Genomic DNA, 22,982 nt, shown 5'->3' with positions numbered 1-22,982 from the left:
GTTAATCCTAATGATTTAATTATCAATTTAATTAATTTAACAACTATAAGTAAATTAAAGAAAATTAAAAAAGCTGAACAATCCAAAGATTTATTAAACTTCCTTAATAAAATGAAAGAAGATTTTCCTCGGTTTCTTAAAGATTTTTCAAATGTGATTCAACAAGAAGAAGAAACTAAAAGGAATGAATATATTCAAATGAAGAAGGAAGAAAATGAAAGGGAAAGGGAAGGAAAAATTAATGAACTAAAAAGGAAAATAAGTGAATATGAAAATTTAAAAAATAATTTACGAGAAAATAATAAATTTGATAATTGTAATGAAATAAAACAGAAAACATTAAAAAAATTAAATGAAATCACATGTAGTTTAAGAAAATGTCCTGAAAAAATATTTGATGAATCAAATAAAATTACTTTAAAATTTTATACAAAAACTAAATTTTCTGTTTATTATAAATATATAGATGTAAATATTTATCCAATCGTAAATATTGATTATGACAAAATTTTCCCTATTAAAAAACAAAATTATGCAAGCACAGCACCGAAAATTATTTTTGGTAAGAATTATTATAATAATTATAATTTCTTAGAGTCTCTCAATGATTTAAATAATATTATTCATTCTGAAGTACAAAAAATATTTGATGCATTTGAAAATGCAAAAATATCCAATAATACATTCGAAATTCCTAAAAATTTAATCGATAAAGTAACAAAAATTAGATCCAATTCAACTGTCAAATTTAGCGATGAAACAAGCTGTAAAGAAACTCAAGAATATGCTGAAAGCTTACAAAAGCTTCTAGATCATTTAGATAAACATCTAAAAGCATTTGATAATTTCATTAAAGAAAATATTAAAAATTATTGGAATGAAGTTGGTTCTACTAATTTACATAAAGAAATGTTTTCAAATTCATATCAAATTCCATATCCTTCAACAACAATAGAGCAATATGTTCCTTCATTTGATGATATTTCTGATTCCAATTTCTTTTCTACTCCTATCTTAAGTGTATCCAAAGGAAGTATTCAATGTTGTTATAAAACACTTAATTGTCCTATAGGACCACTTGTTCCATCATTATATGAAGGCAATGTATTAATTAATTTTATATCATCTATTGATGAAGAATTTTCAATTGATGTTAAAGCAGAGAAAGAAGAATATTCAAATCTTTTTTATGCTCGACATAATATAAAACCTGGTGAAATTGTACAAATTCTTGTATCATTACCACCTTTAAATAATGATATTACAGAATTAAATATTTCAACACAAATTCATTTTACATCACAATCATATAAAGAATTAAAACTTCCATGTAACTTTTATTTCAAATTAATTCCATTGGCAATACTTATCGAATGTGAAGAATATCAATTGTCATTTAAAGAAGGAATATATAATTTATGTTGTCAAGAAATTTTATCAGGTTCAGCAATTACATTTAATTTTAAAAATTATTATATGAAAGAAGAGTTAAAATATTTTGCAAGTATTGAAAGTCTTGAAGGAAATACATCAGAAAAACCAGATCTTAACACATTTAAAGACCATATAATTGTAAACATGCCATCAGTTAAAGAAATGTCAAGACTTCATTGTAATGTATGTTTAACATTTTCTTCTACTTTTATGATTACTATAAATATTGATGCAATATTAATACCGTTTGATTTCACTTTTGAAATATATGATTTCTCAACAAAGCGATACACAAACAATTTAAATATTTATTATTCAAAAAATAAAGATAAATGGTACATTCCATTACATTGTAAAATAATTGGAACTCCACATATTGGGAAACAAATAGCTGAATTAACACCAAATCTTCCAAGATCAGCAATAATTTCTACAAAACCTGATGATATTTATGTTCAAGAAATATTTGAATTTGATATGATGTTAGAATATGCCACATCCCAATATTTATATTATCCATATTCTTTGACAATTAAATCGCATAAATTAACTAAAAAGATTAATATTAATTTTAAGGATGCAACAAATATGTATGTAAATTTATCATATCCTGTGTTAATTTTTAATAATGAAAATAATAATTGGGAAATTCCAAATTATTCATATAACAGACAAACTCTTAGTATTTCAAAAATATTTGTTACTCCATTTGAGTTCAATAATCAAATGTCTTCTAATATAACAATAAAATATTATGATAATGAAATTAGAAGTTATAATATTTCATGTGAATATGTTCATGGATGTGTAACTGGAAAATTTAAGATAAATCAGGCATCTTTTAGAGTTAATATTGATGGCGAACAAGAAGGTATAGCATTGGTTGGTTTTGATAATAAAGGTCAATGGTTTCCGGCATTTTCGATTTATCCTGAAATTGATGATTTAAATGAGTTGGAAATATCAGAAGAAAATATTGAAGAAGCAAAAACAAAATCTTTTAATATATTAAATTTGATAGAAACACACTCCGATATAAAAGAAAGAGATTTTAGATATTTTATATTTCTTTCAATGTATAATATATTTATAGTTAATATTAATAAATTTATACAATATCTTCCAGGAAATCTTAAAAAGAATATAATTGATTTAGTTCCTAATAATATCAAATCTCATGAACCAATTATTGATCTTTATAGATATAATATCATTATTAGAATATATAAATTATTTAAGCAAAGATATAATGAGTTAAAAGAAAATGATTTCAAACTATATCCATCTCCACAACCAAAAGAAATGAAACAAAAGATGAATGAATTATATGAAGAATATATTCAATTTGATGAGCAAACAATTCAAAGTCAGATCCAAAAAGAATTTAAACACAAATTTAAAGAAGAGAACAAAAATTATGAAGAATTTATAAATCAAATTCCAAAGAATGATACAAAACAAAGTAAATCAAAATGTTATTTAACGAATGAATTTAAAGAATCATTCAAAAAGAATTTTAATGAACAAAATATTATAGAACAAAATGAAGTTCAACAAGATGCATTATTTGAAATAAGTTTTAATTTTGATACACTTTCTAAAGTAAATTCTATTCCAGGAAAACATGATTCAATATCTTCATTAATCGAATTTTATTCATCATGTATACAAGGCACAAGAATATTACCAATTTATATTCGAAATTTAAAGAATTCTAAACAAAGTTTTGAACCTGCAGAAAAATATTATTCAAGGTTATTACAAATATATCTTAAACTACAGCCAACAGATTCTTCATTTTTATCACCATATATTAAATCATTTTGTGAATCCTTTAAATTACTTACAAGTAAATTAGCAAAAGCAGGTGTTAACATAAGAAAACCCCAAATACCAAATGTTATAATTAATGAATCACAAAAATTAACACAAGATTTCATTGAATTACCACAGCCTTGCCAAATTTATCAAATTCAAACGAAATGGAAAACAGTTGCTGATGAAAAAAATTTGAAACATAAGCGATATGATTTAATTAACCAATCATCAAATCAAATACTTTCTAATGATCAATTTGATAATGAAGATGATCAAATCCCAATAATACCAAATGAACAAAATTCAAATAATGGAAAAATATTTTATGAACAAAAACGTTCTCAAGAAACTGATTTTAATGTTAAATTTCAAAAAGTCTTCAAAAATATGCAAGAAGTCCTTCAAAAAGATAACATGAATGATGATGATACTGAAAGTGAAAGTGAAACTAAAGAAAGAAAAGAAGATAAAAATATTAATAATAGAGGCTTCCTTTTAATAAATGATGAAACAAAAACTGAACAAATTAGTAGTAAGCAATTCGATGAATCAAATAATGCATTTACAGAAGAACAAGGAATTGAACGAACAATTCAACGAATGAAAGAAATTAAAAATGAAGAAAATTATAAAGTAATTGAACAACAACTACATAAAATACAAAATGATAAACCAAACAAAGATGTTTATCCAATTCAAGAACTTATACAACAAAGTTATTATTTAAGCGCAGCATTTATTAAAGCTGCTTCAGATACAACAACACCATATTCTAATATTTGTGTGTGTATTTTAATTGATTGCAAATCATATATTTCAGATAAAAATAAAATGTTTAATATGATGATAATATGTGCATTAACATCAGCACTTTATTCATTAGAGATTCCTTATTCTGTATTATTAATTGCTGATGATAATTTCACATGTGTTATTAAACCTTTTGAAGAAGATCATTCTGATGTTGCATTACAAAAAATTCTTGATTGTTATTTAATTAAAAGAGGTAAAACTAATTTAATACATTCAATTAAATATGCAATGAGTACAATTCATGAAAAAGTTCTTGAAAAAAGACCAAATATTTCATTTTTCACATTTACTGATGGAATCGATGAAAATCTTGTTAGAACTAAAGTATGGTCAAATCTTTTAGTAGAACCTAATTATTCATTTGGATTTATTTTTATTAAATCGAGTAAATTAATTGATGATAAATTAAAATATGTTGAAAATGTTTGGCGTAATTTTGAAGAAGAAACAAATCAAAATGCAAAATCATTTATAAAAATATCAATAATTCAAGCACAAATTAGTAACCAAATAATAAAATCTATTATAGAATTATTTAAGAATGTAATGAAACGTGAAGTAATTAAAAATTTACCATCACAATTTAAAGAAATTACAAAACCCGAATTCCCAGGAATTATACCAGAATTAAATAACATTAAATATTTTGAAGATTTAATGAAAGTGAATTTTAATAATTGTAATGGAATTTATTCAGGTAGAACAAATGTATTAAGTTTAGTTTCAAATCGATTTGAAAAATTAGAAATGTCACATTATCGAAATAAATCAAATCGAATTAATTCAAACATAAATAAGAAAAATCAAAATATTAATATTGAAAAAATAATTTCTCAATTTATTGAACGAAAGAAAATTTATAATTCTTCAATAGAAACAATATTTAAACCTAATAAAGCATCACAAACAATATTATCATCAACAGGTACAGATTTTGATATTACTGCATTGATATTAAATATAATAAATCCAGTACCAGATCCATTAATTTATTTAGTAGAAAAAGGAGGATTAATTCGTAATTATGGAGTTACAATTATTATTGATCCATCTATTTCATGTTTTAATGAACTTTCTGGTGCACATACATTTCAAACTATACGAAATCTTTTATCAGTATTTACAATTCTTGATTTACCAAGTTTTGATTTAATTATAGCAGGTTCTCCAACACCAAATGTTTTATGTTCTGGTGTAAGTACATTTTATGCATTAAATCCTAAATCACCAATTTGGGAAACATTATTTTCATATCTTCGAAATCAAATAACTAATATTGATTTAGCTTCAGCTATTCATACAGCTTTTGATTTAAGAAGAATTAAATCAGCTGATTATTCAAGTATATTATTTATAATTACTGATGGTTTATATCAAGTAAATGAACAAAAACGAATTATTGAACAAGTTAATTCATGTGTTCAATATGGAATTAATACTATTGGTATTGGTGTAGGTATATATCCAAAAGGAATTTTAAATTTATTCCCACAAGTTGTTTATTCGCCAAATCCTTCACATTTAATGAATGGAATTGCATCAATTTTCGGCGAAGATGTTACAGAAAGACTTGATCAAATACATTTGATTCAAAACAAAATACCAAATTCAGAAACATTAGAAAAAATATTTAATGATTTAATTAAATGCAAAGATAATCCTACATTTTCTGAATTACAGAAAGAATTACATGATATTCCATTAGGTATAGATGCATTTTCAGACTTTTGTAATTTGGAACAAAATGTAAGAGGAGCAAATAATGAATTTATTAATCCGACTGGTAAAGGCACTCAAATGTTATTAGAAAACTCATTACAAGGTCAAAAAATACTTATTGTAATGTTATGGACAAAAGAACTAAGTGAATCAGAAACTAAATATTTATTACCATATTATATTCATCATGGAAGGAAAGGCCAAGAATGTATTGATTCGGCTTTACAATATTTCGGAATTACAACTAAAGTTGTTTTAAATTACTATGATGCAATTAAAGAATTAACTAAAAACAATAATGAATGTGATTATTATGCTACATGGGTAATGTGTGGTCCTCCTTATGAAGTATTACCTCCTCAACCCAATCAACATGTTGCAGATCCAAATCTTGTTGGACAATTTATTGAAGTTTTAATCCAATTTTGGCAAAATGGAGGATCAATTGTATTTTGGGCTGAAGGGAAACCACTTTATTATCAAGTCAACTTATTCCTTGAGAGAGCTAAGTTCCCTGAATTACAAAACGAATGTTCTGAATTACGTATTGGTGGTGAACATGCCGGAGAACAAACTTTATATGGTGATGAAACTGGAAAATTAGATAAACCTAAAACATTTAATCGAAAGCCCCAAATTACAAAAGGTGTAACTCGAACTTCATTGGCACATAACCTTGGGAAGATATATGAAGGGAAAACAATTTCATATGTTTTAGATGAAAAGAAAATGAAACCATTTATACCATTTTCACATGATTCAGCAGGTGGAATAAGTTCAATGTTTTATCCATGTATTCCGACAAAAAATGGAGACATTATTATAGATTGTGGTTATACAAAATGCTTTAAGAAAATGTTCACCGATGGAACTTTTAGATACATTCAAAACATTGCAGGATGGACAGCAAGACCAGAAATACATTATTGGGTAGAAAATTGTGATCCTAAAAGATGGCGTCCAAAACCAGTTAAATTCGATATAAGAATTGGTGAAAAATGGAACAAATTTTTGGCGATGCCTTCCCAAATTAAAACACGATTATTTGCAATTGATACATCTGGCTCAGTCCATAATAAAGACTTTTATCATAATGAGCTTAAAAATATTATTAATAAGCATTATAAGTCTGGCGATAAGATCTTTACATGGAACTCAAGTTATAAAGAAGTAACATATAATGAAATGTTAGGTATAATTAGCAAAAAGTATGGTACTAAAGGAACAGCTTCTGATCTTATTGCAGACATTGCAGCAAGGGCAGGAAATAATTATCATGATCACTTGATTATTGTAACAGATGGAGTGGTTAATTGCGGAACAGTACAAATAGCAGATGGAAAAATGAGAAAGAATAACATAAAATTCAAAAAAGTTACAGCATATATTATTAATTATAACCAAAACTCATCATCTGATATTGACTTTTCTGTTGCAGCTCCTTACTGCAGAGCTTGTCCAAACGAATCATATTATATTGTTCCGGGTAAACCATGGCAGAAGAAGGGTGAACTAATGAAAGAAGATTTGGACGCTTTGAATAGAATTAAATCAATTTCGACATATAATGAATTCATTAATGTTTATAATGCTCTTGATAGAGCAATACAAGCAAAAACAGTCGGAACAAGTGGAGACGAAAAACTACGAAATGATTTGAATTTATTGAAGTCAAAAATTATAAATAAATTAAGTGGAAATGATAAAATTAACTTCGAAGCCAAATGGAATGCATTGTTCGGAATGGCGTCTGGTAGTCTATCAAATACATTTTCATTAAATGATGTCGCAGCTGCCAAATCCAAATCATGTAGCTAAAAAGAGTTTTTTAAATTATTTGCAATAAATAAATAATAAATATTTTTATAAAAATTCTTATAGAATGACTCATTATGAAAATTTTACATTATTTTATTTTGGAATACATTAATGAAAATATATGTTAATATTGAAAGTTCAGAATCATCATATAATGCATTTATACATTGTTCACCAACTGGCATTTAGAATACAAGGATTGCAGGAAATCCATTTGCAGTCGATTTCAACGAAGAGAATTCTATCATTAAAATGGAAATTATTAAAAAGAAACATTTAATAACTATTTAAATACTAAATTTTATTCGGGCAATCGTTTTTTGCTCCAGACCTTGTATACCCCATTTTATATGCCAATAATATGTGAGTCTATTAATTCAAATTTATATAATATAATGCTTTCCACAAGCTTTTCCACAAAGACTTAGAATGCATCTGAAATTAATAATAATTTATTTGCACTTTTAAAAGTGTTTTTACACTTTGCACAAAAGTTTTATAAAAAAAAATTAAAAAAGTTTGACTGAAGTTATTAGATTTAGCAATCACACCCTCCTTTGGAAGTGCCTTTTCCGTTCTCTGCTTCTATGATTTGGATTTCTTCACCAGAATCTGTGGGCGGAAGCTGGAGAAGTTCTTTTCCGAGATTATTAAATAGCTCATTAATACCTTCACCAGTTAATGCAGATGTGTTTTGGAGCATCAAGATTTGGTTCTGGAAGATGAACTCTTCGCCCATTTTCTTTGATACTTGTCTTTGTGGTTCAAGATCACATTTATTTGCAGCACAAAATATTATAGCATTAGGAGTTCCTCTTTCCCTAAATTCTTGACACCATTGTTCAGCTTCTCTAAAAGAGTTTTCATTGGTAATATCATAAACAATAATTGCTGCACGAGCATCCCTATAATACAATGGTGCAAGAGACCTATACTTTTCGGAACCTCCAGTATCCCATATATCAAGTTTAATATCAGTTCCATCAACATTAATAACTTTTGGTATGAAAGATGCACCGATGGTAGCTTCTGTTTCCTGGCTAAATTTACCCTGGGCAAAGCGTGTAAGAATGGATGTTTTACCGGAAGAAGCAGCACCTATAAGGACCACTTTCTCGCAACGAACCCTATTTGCTGTTCGCATTGAAAGTACACTTTTGACGATAGAAATAACATGATCAATTCACTTTTGAATGCTGTTTGGGGTGCCCGAATCCCAAAATTTAATGACCACAGAAAAGTGGTCGAACCAAAATCATAATGGAAGAATCAATTGGAACAATTTCTGACCTCTTAAAAAAGACTGATGATAATACATTAGCTCAAGTAACAGAAATATGCAAATCATTATCTGCTGATGAAAAACATTGCGCTCTTTTAAAGCAAGTTGTACCAGATCTTCTTAGACACACTTCTTCTCCAAATAAAGATGTTGCTAAAAACAGTATAGAAACACTTATCAATATTACATCAAATGTTCCATCTGCTATTGACCAATTAATTGGTCTTAAGGCTGTTACTCGTTTAGTCGATGCAATTATATCAGCGGAGCCAACAGTTGTACATGAAAGATTAATGCTTCTTACAAACCTTACAACCCAAAAATCAGGTTGTCTTCAATTACTTGATTTGCAAGATAAAGATCTTAAAGGTCAAAGACTTCTTCGATTAGCTGTTAGATTTACTACTCCACAAGATTCAACATCTATTCCACATGCATCTCCTCTTCGTGGGCTTAATCTAATTGCATCATCTCCATCTGACGAATATGAATATGCAGCTATGGTATTAATGAACGCCACTCTTATGCCAGAGGGCAGACAAATTTTCTTCGAGACACCAGACTTCTTCATGCCAACTCTTATGGATTCAATATCTGGCGATAATCCAATAAGAAAACAAGGAATCATTGGCGTCATCCGTAATCTTTGTTTCGATCAAAAACAACATGAGTACTTGCTCAAAAAAGCTAATATCCTTCCATATCTTGTCAGACCACTCATCTCAAAGACAATTGAGGACAACATTACTGCAGCAGAAATGCTTCACAAAGCATTCCCAACAATTATATTTGGCGATCCAGAGCCACTTCCAGAAAATCGATTTCACATTCTCGAAACTTTGATGCTCTTGACACAAAGCGAAATCGGTAAGTCGACGCTCATCAACTCGCACATTATCTTCGTTTTGCGTGAGTTAGACGACTATGAAACAGAAGAGGAAAACAAGAACCTCGGGCTGAGGATAGCAGCGTGTCTCCTCGGGCCGAAGCCTGACGAAGAAAAAGACGAGCATCCGAACCCTGAAGATGTTTGCTAAATGCTAAATTTTCTTTTTATAAAAATATTTTTTTATGTGGCTGATTAACAAAAAGAAATTTTATGATTTTCATTAGAATTGTAAAATAACAATTAATGTGAAAGAGATTCAATTTTTGAATTTTTTTTAAATAGATTGCTTGATGAAAATGGTTTGAAACAGCGGTGACCGTTGTGAAATGACCACTTTTTCAATAGATGGATCATCGTTTTAAATAAAGTGTCACTTTTCATAATGTTTTATCACACTTACAAAATCAATAAATAAAATAGGTCTGATTTTATTGTGAACAAATGGAAACTTTCCTATAAGAATTTCTTATTATTTTATCACTTAAGTCAGAATTCCTTATGATTGCATGATAGAATGGAAAAGAATAAATTTTATAATTCTTTTGCAAACTTCCCAAACCGATTATAAGTCCGAATAGATTTGGTACCAGTTGGTATTTTTGGTCAACTCTTTTTGATTGCTTTTCCTTGATTTCACGTTGTGATTGATTTGATCAAATGTGCACAAAAAGAAATTGAATAACCACAAAAATTTGAATGCTTTTGAATTAAAATTGACATTATTTGTAAGTTCAAAACAATTTTTCAATGCTTTAAAAAGCGGTTTTCAAGTAATTCAATAGGATAGTGCTCGTTTATTTTTTGGGTTCTCTGCGCGGTCTAGTGACAATATTTGCGTAAAGGCTGCTGCATACGCGGATTTCTGTGCTTTGTCTCGCGGAATTGTGTTTGTTAGAGATAGGTCGACCGAATTTCGGAATTGTCTTTATGTATGCTGATGTTCTCGACAAATTATTTTTATCTAGTGCGAGGCGAGCTTCTTCTTTCCCAGTCTCGCTTGCACCTAAGTTCAATTCTTCATATTTTTTATCTGTTGATAGGTTCGATCTCTTTTTAGGACTTAGAACGTCTATTTCTTGATATTCCTTTTGTTCACTTTCTGTGGATTTTTTAGTTATTTGGTTATCTTCTTTATTATTAATGATTATGATCTCTTCTTTAGAGTCACTCTTTTTAAACTCGTTTGAAACTATCTGAGGGTCATTGGTTTCTTTTGGAGTTTTGTGCTCTTCTTGCTTAATTTCTTTATGTGTATCATTATCTTTGATTTGATCCTGTACCATTATATTGGAAACATTTTCTTGGCTGTCGCTAATTGTTGCTTCTTGACTTAAAATAGAAGAGTTTGCTGGGGTGACTTCAAAAGTGTTTGAATTATTGGATTTGGATTTTCCAAATCTTTCTGCTGCTGAAGCTCTTGGCTTCTTGCTTTCACGGTGGCTCTTTTTGGTGCAATGAGCAGTTATTGGCTTCGAAAATTTGAAGGCGCTTAATGTGGATTGAGGTTGATTAGTATCGTTAATTATACCTTGGTAGTAATCTGTGCTATGTAGGTTGGAAGAGTGGCTTTCTTTTGATTTATTGTCTTTAATCTGGTTTGGAGGTGGATCACCAAAGTCTGCCCACTTTTTACCAATATACTTGTCTTTGACAAACAGCCCAAGGTTGCTGTGAACTAATGTTCTTTTTTGAGCCTGATCTAAATTATGTTCCCAATAATTATTTCCTATTTCATTTCCTACTTTTTTCATTCTTCTTGCTTGTTCTGTTGTCCACTTATCAAGATCACAAGATCTAACAAGCGTAATATGTGTACCGAAACTTCTATGTATTCCAGCGCAAGTTGAACATATGAAAACACCTATTGTTGTTGATGCCCATCGTGGGTTTGCACAGCCACAATCAGCGCAATATTTGTTGCAAGGTATATCAAGTAATGTTTTGACAAATTGTTGTGGATCCATTTATTTGTTTTTTCGTAGACGTTAAGGAATTCAACTAAATAAAATCAACCGTTGGCAGAATGATTTGAAACATAAAATTTGGAACACATGAAAATGTAGAGTTAAAATATATTTAATATTACTATAACTATAATATGTATATTATAAATTTAATTTTATTGTTTATTTAACATTGTCAAGATCAGAAAAAATACATTTAATATACAATGGATATTTGAGATACTTATAGAATAAATTGCATACCATTTCAACAGCAAATAAAATCATTCAAAGTATTACTCTCAATTATTCAATCAATTCCAGAAAATTATTTCAGCGATCAAAAGTCACCTATCGTTACGATGTCGATAAGATTTATTGGCAAAAATGTGTTTCGAAGAATTGAAATGATTTTTTCCATTCGAGAATCCAACATTCATAGAGGCATTAAAGCAACTATTTTGCGGCTTCTTTCAAAACATATGTTTGATAATTAAGTCAAATTTTAATAGAATTTTGCATATATATCTCAAATACCAAACTTGCAAATGGTCGGACAAAATAAGGTAACATTGGTTTAAAGGAGGAGAAGACTTCAAAAAAAGATTTAAATCAAAAAGATCTTTTCAAAAGTACATAAACATCGAAATTAAAAAGCAAAAAATTAATTACTGAGGATCTTATATTGATTTCGCCCAAGAATCTCCAGTAATCAATCGTTGATCATGCTTTCCTTTTCCTGGCCAAATTTGAAAGAGTTTTACCATACAAAAACGATGGAGAAATTTGACAGAATTGATTATTATTTAAATAGTTTATACAAATGTGAACTGACAACTTTTAAATGATCGATCACTTATAGCGGCGGTTATTTATTTCGAACAAATGCAAGCACCAATCATTTGGGCACAACGTAAAGATGTTGTTCTTGTTACAGTTAAGGTTATTGACGCAGTTGAACCATCAGTACAAATCGAAGGAAATTCCTTCATTTTTAAGGGAAAGAGTTATGGAAAAGATATTGAATACAACACAAAAATAGAGCTTTTCGCAGAAATAGAAAAGGCAGAATCTAAGTACATTGTAAGGCCAAGTGGAATTGAAATTGTTTTGAAGAAGAAGGATCAAACAGTTTGGTGGCCAAGACTTGCTAAAACAACAGTTAAGCTTCATTATGTTAGCGTAGATTGGAACCGTTGGGTTGATTCATCGGATGACGACGATGCTGAAAATAACTTTAATTTTGATCCTGCCGATATGGAAGGTTTTGATGAAGACGACGATGATGATGATGATGATGATGACGAACAACCAGAAGGAGATGCTCCAGCTGAGGAAGCTAAACCAGATGCTGAGTAAAGCCGTCTAATTTTTTCTTTATCGAAAACTAACTTAAATAATGAAATTCACTTACCTAACCATGCAAAATTATTTAGTGATTTTAATATTGAAGTTGAATAATATTTTAATTGATTAATTTCAAAATAAAAATTTTTAAACCTCGAGAAAATCAAGAAAAAAAATAAAATTTTAGTAATAATAAGAAAGCGTTTTTACTTTTTTTGAAGTGGTTTTATAATGAATAATTTTGGAATCAACTGATTTTTTGCAATCGCGCAAATTTGCTTATCGAAAAGTGACGAAATTTCTGCGCGTTTTAATCGTAACATAAATCCCTTCATGAACTGGGGTAATCCTAATGAACAGAGCAATGATAGCGAAAACAGCGAAGATGATGACGACTTGGAAACAGAGTTGCTTTTGCAAGAAGTTGTAAATCAACCAGAGGAACAACATGTTATTTACTCAACTGATTTTGATCCTTTGAATCGTCAATTTCAAACAAAAAGCAAAGCAACAAAACAGAGGACAATTTACACAAAAAATATGTTCGAAGCGATGCCCAAATTACAATGGCTACCTGGTGAAACTTTACTGGTTTATGGCAAAGATGACGAAGATGAAGAAACTCTTAACAAGCTCAAGGAGAGTGCAGCTCATTTTAAATTAATGTCGTTAATGATTTTTTCCGAAAAAAGTGATGAGATCTCTTTGCTAAGCTTTTCCACTCCATTGCTCACTGTCTATTTTGATCCCCGTTCGAAGACCCCCAAAATTCCACAAGGAATTGTTGATATTTTATTAGATACTAATATCCAAATTATTTGTCCAGGTGCAACTGACTGGATTTATTCCCATCAGTGGAATCAACTTGATAAGCTTTATAACACATTTTTATATTTTGGAACAATTACAAATTTACATTATCTTGATGACTTCGAGAAAACGCTTGCAATCAACAAATCAGGCAAAGATGTTTGCGAGCACATGAAAATGTTTTACTGGCTCTTTCAAATAAAGTTTGATTCATTTTTGCATGGTGGATCAATTCCAAAACCGCTCACGCCGCAATGGAAAAATTTGGTTCACTTATATGGTAAGTTACTTGTTTACTGTTATATAGCTCTTTTGGAAAAGCAAAGGAAGTATAACTTGAATTCTAAATTTGGAGTAGATATATCTCCAATATATTTGGAAAAATTAATCATCCATAAAAATATTTACAATGAACTGTCGGAAGATGACCTTAGGAAAAAGCTGATTGGAAATCAAAGTTATCCAAATCCGCCACTTCCAAATCTTCCAATACCAAAGAAAAATAAATAAAATTTAGATATACTATGTATATGTAAAATTATGTTTTGTAGATAAATAGTGATTTTAAGTAAAAATATCATAATCATTAAATATCCTTTTTAGAAAAACGAGATCCGGTATTTGAGGTGAAACGAAGCTTGCTTAACCTGTTTCCTGGACATAATATTGGAATCATCAAGTTTTTTTTTTTTGAAAGATACAATTCAGATTTAGGTTTGATTAATTATGAAAAATAATATTAAAGATAAAATATATTTTTAAGGTAGCTAGTAAGTTTAAAACATAGAGAAGATTTAATGAATATGGGAAATGGGCAAGAAGAAGCTGAAACTTCGCTCACATTAATAGAATAGTTTACATTTTCTGGAACCGTTTCAGTCAAAAATTGAATAATTTTAGTTTACGCTAATTCATCAATTTTGAATGCTTAAAAAAAATGACACGTTGTAATCTCATTTCTTATGCTGAAGAAAGTCGTGGCATTTAATGGAAGTGGAAGGAAGAATGGCAACACAGCTCAAATGCTAAAAAAGTTCCTAGAAGGAGCATCATCTCAAGGAGCTCAGACGGAATTGGTACATCTTTCTGATCTTAATTTCAAAGGATGCCAAGGATGTCTAAGTTGCCACTTAACTGATGATAAAATGGGTGTTTGTTCTCTTAATGATGATCTTACAAAATATATTAAAGAATGTGAATCATACAAAGCAATGTGCTTCGGAACTCCATTGTATTTCTTCAGCGAAAGTGGTATGATGAGATGCTTACTTGAAAGGTTGATGTTTGTCAACCATTTATATAAATCACCAATGTCTCGATACAAAGGAAAAGCAAAGGTTGGATTTATAACCACAATGAATATTTCAAAAGAATGGTTTGATAACTCTTCCAAACAAAAACTCTCAATAATGCCTGTTACTACGGAGATATTCTTAAGGCAAATTTTTGGTAATTGTGAAGCAGTGAGAGCATTTGATACTTTGCAATGCAATGACTATAAGAAATACCACATCGAGACAATGAGTGAAGAACATAAAAGGAAAGTGCACGAAGAGCAATTCCCAATTGATCTACAAAAGGCATACGATCTTGGAGTCAAATTAGCTAGGGATGATTGAGTAAATTGCAAGATTCCAAATCATTTTAATTATGTGATTTTGTTTCTTTTTCCTTCAATAGTTTAGATAAAAGTGTAAGTATATGAATAACCGCTAAAACCGTCTATAGTAATTTTTTGGGTTGACAATGGAAAAATTTGTTGAAGCTTTAAGAGAAAATCAAAAAATCATCAAAAACGATGAATCCCTTTGTGAACTTGAACGTGATGTCAAACAAAAACAATTTGGCTCAATTGACGAAAGAATTAAATCAATATTTTTCGAGATGAAGAAATATTATTTAACATTATATGTTATTGAGCAATGCTCGAAGCGGAAATTTCATGTAGAATTGGAACCCTGTGTTCCAACATTATTCGAACTCAATAAGTCAAACATAATAAATATGAAGCCTACACCCACACAATTTCCTGAATTACTTACATTTGCAACATTCTGTTTAAGCATTGATCAGTCCCAACATGATTATATTGATTATATTACTTTTTGTTTAATCCCAACATATTTCAATTATTTTCTTTTCGAGAGTTCAATTGAGAGTTACATGGAATACATCCGTATATTGTTCAAGTCTAATAGTCAAGCAGAGTCGAATTATATGTATCTTCGTTCATTATTTTTCACACCTCATTTCCTAACTTTTGTTTCCAAGGCATTTCGGCCCATCATTGATCATTTCATTTCTTATGGCGAAGACTTTAACTCTACAGAAGTTCTTGATTTACTTCAAAAAGGATGGGTAAAGAATCTTTCATATTGTCCATCATATGTCATCAAGTTCTTCAATGAGTTTGATGGACCTGTCTGCAGGGTTTTTGAGCAATGTTTTTTAAAGCCATTTTCAGAAAATCTCAAAGCATATCTTGGATTACATATTTTCCATAATGTTAAACCCGAAGTCCAAAAACTGTTTATTAAGCATCTCCAACTTAATTCTGAAGTTTCAAACAAACTTATACAGTCCATGAAAGATTTCAAAGTTACCAGATTTCAAAAAGCCGAAATCACAAAAGACACAGAAAAGCATATCACCAACTTATCATCGATGAAGTTCTTAACAGAGTATGAGTTTAAGACATTTGAAGGTATTTATCGCTGTAATCCGATTCCATTTGACACATCAAAGGAAATTCAGAGCTTTACATTCAGCGGTTATATCGACACTGAGACCGTTAACACGCGTAAACAACGAATTTCCTCAAATTCGCAAACAGCCACGAATCAAATGATGCATCGTTTTATTTTCTTAGTTAAGAATTCGCCAACGGTACCACCATATTCCAAATATTCCGGTTTACCAAATACTCCGCGTGAATTCATGATCAAATATTTAGTTGATTCAGGTGATCCACATAAATATCCATCGAAAGTATATTGTTTTGAAGCCTTAGATTCACTTATTGGTGATTATGATACTGATAAATTATGTTCATATTTAAACGACATGATTACATTCAACAAGCAAGGAAATGATGAAATTAAAATCGCCACGAAACTTAATCAACAAATCCAAACGATTCAGTTATTAACAACGAACAGTATCAATGAGATCATTCAGTTAATAATATATATAATGATTGAGAACAAGCCTAACAACAATTTACGTAAATCGATTGAAAGAAGAACAGAAAGTCAAATCCAACTTCCGAAAGACGCAAAAGATTACGTCCAAAATCCGAAGACATTTTTCGATTCATTTGATAAGTACATACATGAATTAAAAGAATATAATGAGACTAAACTTAATGGGAATTGTACATTACAAATAATGTTTCATATCTTTTCATCTGAAGTCATCAACTTCGAAACATTTTTAACATTACGACCTGAACTTAAATCATTTGATCATATTATGAATGTTTATATTCGACGACATTATAACATATTAAAGCAAAAATATAAATGTAGTAATCAATCATTTAATAATTTATATGAACAAATGACCAAATTCGATGAAATTGGACATCGATTTTCATATATCTTTCAGAACGGGTTATATAATCCCTTATTAAAGTATCAAGAATTAGACGAATGTTTAATTAAAGCTAAAAACATCTTAGAAATCGAGTCAGGTTCACAGCCTGATAATTATGAAGACATAATGTCATTCTTCACGCAATTAACGATTTATATGAATCCATCGCATATTGTTTCGAATTATATATATCTTTCGGAATATATATTTAATGTTAATAGTCCATTAAATATCACAAGTAATAATAATTGTTATAGTGAATATACTATACTAAAGAACTTAATAATGATTGGATTAAATAATATTCACGTGTCTCAACTAATACGAAATTCATCAATTAAAGTTTACATTTCAATAATCGGTAAAAATAATAACAATGGAATTAAATCAAATTTCTTGTTCGGATTAACAAATTTGAACAAAGAAATATTAAATAAAATGAAAAATATTACATTGAGATTACCAATCGAAGAGAAAACAATCGAAGAAGCGTACGCTTTATGTAACATCGCAAATTATGAAGCTAATGATATACCTGACGCAAATGATATATATAAAAGTTCAGTTTTGATCGCTACGTTCGATGATAAGCCAAACGTGGTGAGGTCGGCGTTCAAGGAAAATGCAATCGCAAGAAAGTTCGTGCTGTGCGAAAACGAGGAACAAATGAAGGAATGCAACAAAAGATACGAAAAGGATAAATTCATAGTGGTGAAGATTGGCGACGCAAATAATTATAAGGAAATGATGATAAAGATGATAAACGCGAACTCAAAATGGGAATGAATGTAAAGTAAAAATCTCTTTTTATAATAACTTTCGACGTTTTAGGAAAACAAATTAAGGAAATTTGGCAAAGATATGTTGAATTGAATGACATTTAAGAGCTCAGGAAGTATATTCAGCGAATATTTCGAATGTTTTCTATAATAATTTGATTAATATCTCATATTATTTGCATATCGCAAGCATTAATATTAACTATATCTTTGAACAAAGGAAATAATATTATTATAACACTTTACATGATTTATATGAACAACTGGATGCTTGTGCTAAGATAATTTCGGACTATTTCCTTGCCTTTCAAACAAATAATTTTCGATTAGCAATTTAAGCACATTCTTCACAAATTCTCTATAATTTGTTTTATTAAAGAACTTATTCAAGACAAACTAATTCAACAATATTTCTAATGTTATCCCTATGATAATTTAGTAAACATTACTTATATTATCGCATGCGTTACTTAATTGTTTTCTTGTGTTTCTTAGTTAACAAAAGTATAGGGGGTGGAAAAAGTCCGTTCGTCAAGCCTTTTTTTGATTTATATTAGATATTTATAAAATCAAGTTATATAAATAAAATCTATAATAAATATATTATCATTTTTATTATAATACTTTTTTCCAAATAAATATGATGCATGAAGTAAAACAACTTTTTTTCAGGATACCCTCTGAAAAAGAACGTTTAATCATTCTTATGTCAGTTTGAATTGAGGAATTACGTTCTGTTATACATTTCCTTTGGTTAGAATCAAATGAAAATCAAGACATATATAGACGATTATGTGCTGTATATGGTGATAATATTATCACACTTCGAACAGTTCAGAAATTAACAAAAAAGATGAATGAACATACCTTCTCAATTTTCGAATCGAAAAAAAACAGGGAGACCAAGAAGATCAGATTTAGATCAAAAAATAACCAATTTTATATTAAGTTATCCGTATGCATCGACGAAGAAAATTGCGAAGAATGTAGGCGCAGATCCAAAAACAGTGAAAAATATAATGATTAATATTTTAGGGATGAAAAAAGTTAACTTTAAATGGATCCCACATAAGTCGACTCCAAAGATTAGAGCCAAAAGAGCCGCCATTGCTTCTAAATTATCCGAATTCCTTTCTAGTTCAAATGACCACAGGCTGAGGCACATATTGACACAAGATGAAACCTGGATTTATTTTGTGAACTGGAGAAACTCGATGTGAATTAAATCTGGAGTGCAAAAACCAAACAAACCCAAACAAATCATTGCCTCCAAAAAAGTAATGATATCTGTTATATGGTCTATAACTGGTATCAAATCAATGACAATGCTCCCAATAGGTCAAAAATTTAATCGAAATTTTTTTTCTGAAGTTGTACTTTGAGATTTGGCAAAAAAAATTCCAACTAAGAAGTATTTTTTGCATATGGATAACTCCCGACCTCATTTGGTTCATGAAAAATTGAATGAATTGGGCATTAAAGAGTCTCCGCAACCCCCATTTTCGCCAGATCTCGCACTGTCTGACTTTTTCCTGTTCGGATATCTAAAAAAAATGCTCGAAGGTGAGGAGTTTGAAGATGGAGATCAACTTTTTCAAAAGGTTGAGGCATTACTGTATAGTATTCCTAAAGACACCTGCAGAGCCGTATATAATGAATGGATGAACAGACTTTTGATTACAATTGAAACTCAAGGTGAATACATAGCATAATAAATAAACAAATTTTCTTTTACTTTTTTATTCATTGAAAAAAAGGGTGACGAACGCACTTTTTCCACCCCCTATAAAATTGCTTATTAAAACACAAAACATTTTATATTAACAAACATTTTTATTAAACAATTTTATAGTTATATTATTCGACAGCTTTTTGATTCAGTATATATGAACAATTTGAAATTTGTTCTTTAATACTTTCGAACTTATCCTTCGAGCTGATTCCCTCGTTTTCATTCAGATATATTTCCATCTGCGACTTAACATCTTTTACGAATTCTCTAAAATTTGTTTTGTTAAAGAACTCATTCAAGTCGAACGAAGTCGACAACGACAGCATTAACTGTATTGCCGCGTTTAACAATTCAGGGAACATCATCAACGAGTTCGACAAAATTTCGAAAGTTTTCTCCAAAATAATTTTGTACACATTTCTTAGTATTATCATATCGCACGCGTCGAGTAACTGGAACAACAGCACATTAATTGTTGGCTCTTGTTTCTTTGTCAGCATTGGCAAAATTGCGTATTGTATATCATGTTCTTGTACGCTATTTGGGGATGACTTTATTAAATGTATTAATGTGAACAATATATTAATTCGATTTATCGTTGACACAATTAATTCTTGCATTAAACAAGAGATTATTAATGATACTTCTGGTATTTGACATTCAGCTTTAGCCAGATTTGTTAAAATTAATAATTGCGTTGTTAAGTCATTACAAGTTGAAGACAAAAACATTTGCGAAAACAATGATAACATTTCAGTCTCATTAATTAATGAACAACCAATCGAATGTAATGATAACGCGCCAATTAATTTTAATGAGTATTCACTTAATGACTCAATGTTTAATGAAGATATAATTAATTGTATCACAGAATTACTAATTGTAGTGTTCGAACAAAATAATTCGGAGCTAAATAACAACGTAAATATTTGTAATCGTTGTGCAACATGTCCTTTGACTTGTAATACTAAATCAATGATTGGATGATTAATTAATAAAACTGGAACATTTTCATCATGTAATAAATAAAATAATAATAACAATGATGAATCAATAGACTTCTTTTCTTTCAATAAATTTTGTATCTGTTCAAAGATTTCATTGTTTTTAATAAGTTTCGTGATGTCTTTATCAGAACATCGTTGTAATACCTCAAGTAAACATTCAGTAATGTTCGAATGTGATGCTGCAAATATTAACGCTTTAACTAAGCGAACATTTGTCTCTTTCTTAGTTTTAGCAATGATATATTTTATTAATGGAATCGGACAATTTAAATCAGTCTCAATTAACCCAATCATTGAGTTAATTTGCGTTTGTTCTAAGCGATCGGAAATTATCGGTATTAATATCGAAATTGATTCAAGCGTTTCTTGGTCTGGCGTTTGCTCAAAATTAATTTTGGTGAAAAATAAATATATTTCTTCTTCATAAAATGTTACATCTGTTGGAGGTAAACGTGAAAAAATTCGTATAACTAAAAATAATAAAGTGTCATCTTGCTTAGAACGTGAAATAAAGTCAGGGATATAATGAACAATAATTTTGAAGTCTTTTGATGGGATTTTTAAACAAAATTTTATAGAGGATTGGATCAATTGAACATCGTCACTTTCAATTCCTTTTTGAATGATGCGATCGGCAACGGTTTTGACAAAATGCTTCAATTCGCTGTTTTCAAGTAATAAAGTGGAGATAGATAAGATAGAACTTGGATTGGGTGAATCAGAGTTATAGTTATCAATGATGTTCGATTCACGTAAGCGTTGTTTAAGTTTCGAATCAATGTTTTTCTCGAGAAATGTTACAACACTCGGAAAATGAATATTTGATGGATCTTTAAGAACTGAAACTAGATAATTAAAGTCAATTGGAGGACATCCTTTACCACTTTCAAGAATTTCTAAATTAAGATTTTGACTTCCATTAAAATATAATTTGCCGCTCTTAAAAAGATGTACAATCTCATCAAAATCTGGACGCTCTATTGGATTAACATTCCAACAACGACTAATGATTTGTTTGAGACAATTCGGAACATTATTTGTAAATGGTAAACGCCATCCTTTGTTAACTACATGATCATAAATTTCTTGTGGTGATTTATCACGATAAGGAATTTGTCTAACAGCCATTTCCCATAGAATGATTCCATATGAATAAATATCAACTTTGGAACCATAACTTTTCCTTTCAAGAACTTCCGGAGCAGTATAATGAGGTGTGCCAACACCACCAAATAACATTTCGTTATCTTTCATCATTCCTGCAAGTCCAAAATCTGCAATTTTGGCAATATCATCACCATCAAGAAGAATGTTCATTGTTTTTAAATCACGATGAACAATTCCATTTGAATGAAGAAATGACATTCCTTCTGCTACTTGACATGCTATAGCTGTAAGACGTTGTGATGTTAGGGGTGCCCCGGAATTAGGACGATGTAATCTGTCAAAAAGTGACTTTCCAGAACAGAATCGAGTTATGATTCGATAAGGCTCTGTTACATGAGCACCAACAAGTTCAAGGACATATTTGTGTTGAGAAAGAGGTGCCATTGTAGCAACTTCCGAATAAAGTGAAGCCCATGCTGATAATGTGAGTTTATCACTTCGAACTTCTTTTACTGCAAGAAGTTCTGACGTGGAAAGACGAATAGCTTTATAAACAGTGCCAAAACCCCCAGTCCCAAGTGCATCACCAATCTCTAAATCTTCATTTGGAATATCTTTGGATATGAAATTTTGTAATTCTTTGTCCATATTTCGATGAAGTTCAATAATTGGAATTACATCTGTTGATTGTTGTTCTTTAATACCTCTTTTTGCTTTTTTAGGTAAATGTTTCGATATAGAACGAAGCCGAGTTTCAATGAGTTGTTGAACACCCACTGAGTTAGGAACCGAAAGTTTTCTTTTGCGAACATCACGAAGTAATTTTTTTAAATCCAATAAATCGGTTACTTTATTTACAGAATCTTGCCTTATATCAAAAACTACAACTT

The 22,982-nt window shown here is 29.6% G+C and overlaps 8 protein-coding genes across 8 annotated transcripts; 5 read left to right on the top strand and 3 right to left on the bottom strand.

The window, feature by feature from the left end:
• Positions 1-5,589: 5,589 nt before the first annotated feature.
• Positions 5,590-7,602, top strand: GO595_007477 (uncharacterized protein; the record flags this gene model as incomplete). Its single annotated transcript, XM_067920945.1, has 1 exon — positions 5,590-7,602. One exon carries the CDS (start codon positions 5,590-5,592, stop codon positions 7,600-7,602), a length of 2,013 nt encoding a protein of 670 aa, XP_067772387.1.
• A 538-nt stretch (positions 7,603-8,140) lies between these two features.
• On the bottom strand, positions 8,141-8,746 carry GO595_007476 (ras-related protein RHN1-like; the record flags this gene model as incomplete). Its single annotated transcript, XM_067920944.1, has 1 exon — positions 8,141-8,746. The coding sequence occupies one exon, from the start codon at positions 8,744-8,746 to the stop codon at positions 8,141-8,143; it is 606 nt and encodes a 201-aa protein (XP_067772386.1).
• A 116-nt stretch (positions 8,747-8,862) lies between these two features.
• Positions 8,863-9,921, top strand: GO595_007475 (protein HGH1-like; the record flags this gene model as incomplete). The annotated part of the gene is made up of 1 exon (XM_067920943.1): positions 8,863-9,921. One exon carries the CDS (start codon positions 8,863-8,865, stop codon positions 9,919-9,921), a length of 1,059 nt encoding a protein of 352 aa, XP_067772385.1.
• Positions 9,922-10,567: 646 nt separating this feature from the next.
• GO595_007474 (ARF GAP-like zinc finger-containing protein) lies at positions 10,568-11,737 on the bottom strand (the record flags this gene model as incomplete). Its single annotated transcript, XM_067920942.1, has 1 exon — positions 10,568-11,737. The coding sequence occupies one exon, from the start codon at positions 11,735-11,737 to the stop codon at positions 10,568-10,570; it is 1,170 nt and encodes a 389-aa protein (XP_067772384.1).
• An 864-nt stretch (positions 11,738-12,601) lies between these two features.
• On the top strand, positions 12,602-13,075 carry GO595_007473 (co-chaperone protein daf-41-like; the record flags this gene model as incomplete). The annotated part of the gene is made up of 1 exon (XM_067920941.1): positions 12,602-13,075. The coding sequence occupies one exon, from the start codon at positions 12,602-12,604 to the stop codon at positions 13,073-13,075; it is 474 nt and encodes a 157-aa protein (XP_067772383.1).
• A 1,760-nt stretch (positions 13,076-14,835) lies between these two features.
• On the top strand, positions 14,836-15,492 carry GO595_007472 (flavodoxin family protein; the record flags this gene model as incomplete). Its single annotated transcript, XM_067920940.1, has 1 exon — positions 14,836-15,492. The coding sequence occupies one exon, from the start codon at positions 14,836-14,838 to the stop codon at positions 15,490-15,492; it is 657 nt and encodes a 218-aa protein (XP_067772382.1).
• Positions 15,493-15,877: 385 nt separating this feature from the next.
• Positions 15,878-18,253, top strand: GO595_007471 (uncharacterized protein; the record flags this gene model as incomplete). Its single annotated transcript, XM_067920939.1, has 1 exon — positions 15,878-18,253. One exon carries the CDS (start codon positions 15,878-15,880, stop codon positions 18,251-18,253), a length of 2,376 nt encoding a protein of 791 aa, XP_067772381.1.
• Positions 18,254-20,103: 1,850 nt separating this feature from the next.
• Positions 20,104-22,740, bottom strand: GO595_007470 (TKL family protein kinase; the record flags this gene model as incomplete). Its single annotated transcript, XM_067920937.1, has 1 exon — positions 20,104-22,740. The coding sequence occupies one exon, from the start codon at positions 22,738-22,740 to the stop codon at positions 20,104-20,106; it is 2,637 nt and encodes an 878-aa protein (XP_067772380.1).
• Between the last annotated feature and the right edge of the window lie 242 nt (positions 22,741-22,982).

This window comes from Histomonas meleagridis (assembly GCF_020186115.1).
Source record: "Histomonas meleagridis strain 2922-C6/04-10x chromosome Unknown contig_53, whole genome shotgun sequence".
NCBI classification, from domain to species: domain Eukaryota; phylum Parabasalia; order Tritrichomonadida; family Dientamoebidae; genus Histomonas; species Histomonas meleagridis.
Note: the sequence above shows the minus strand (reverse complement) of the source record. Positions and strands in the feature narration are given on the sequence as shown.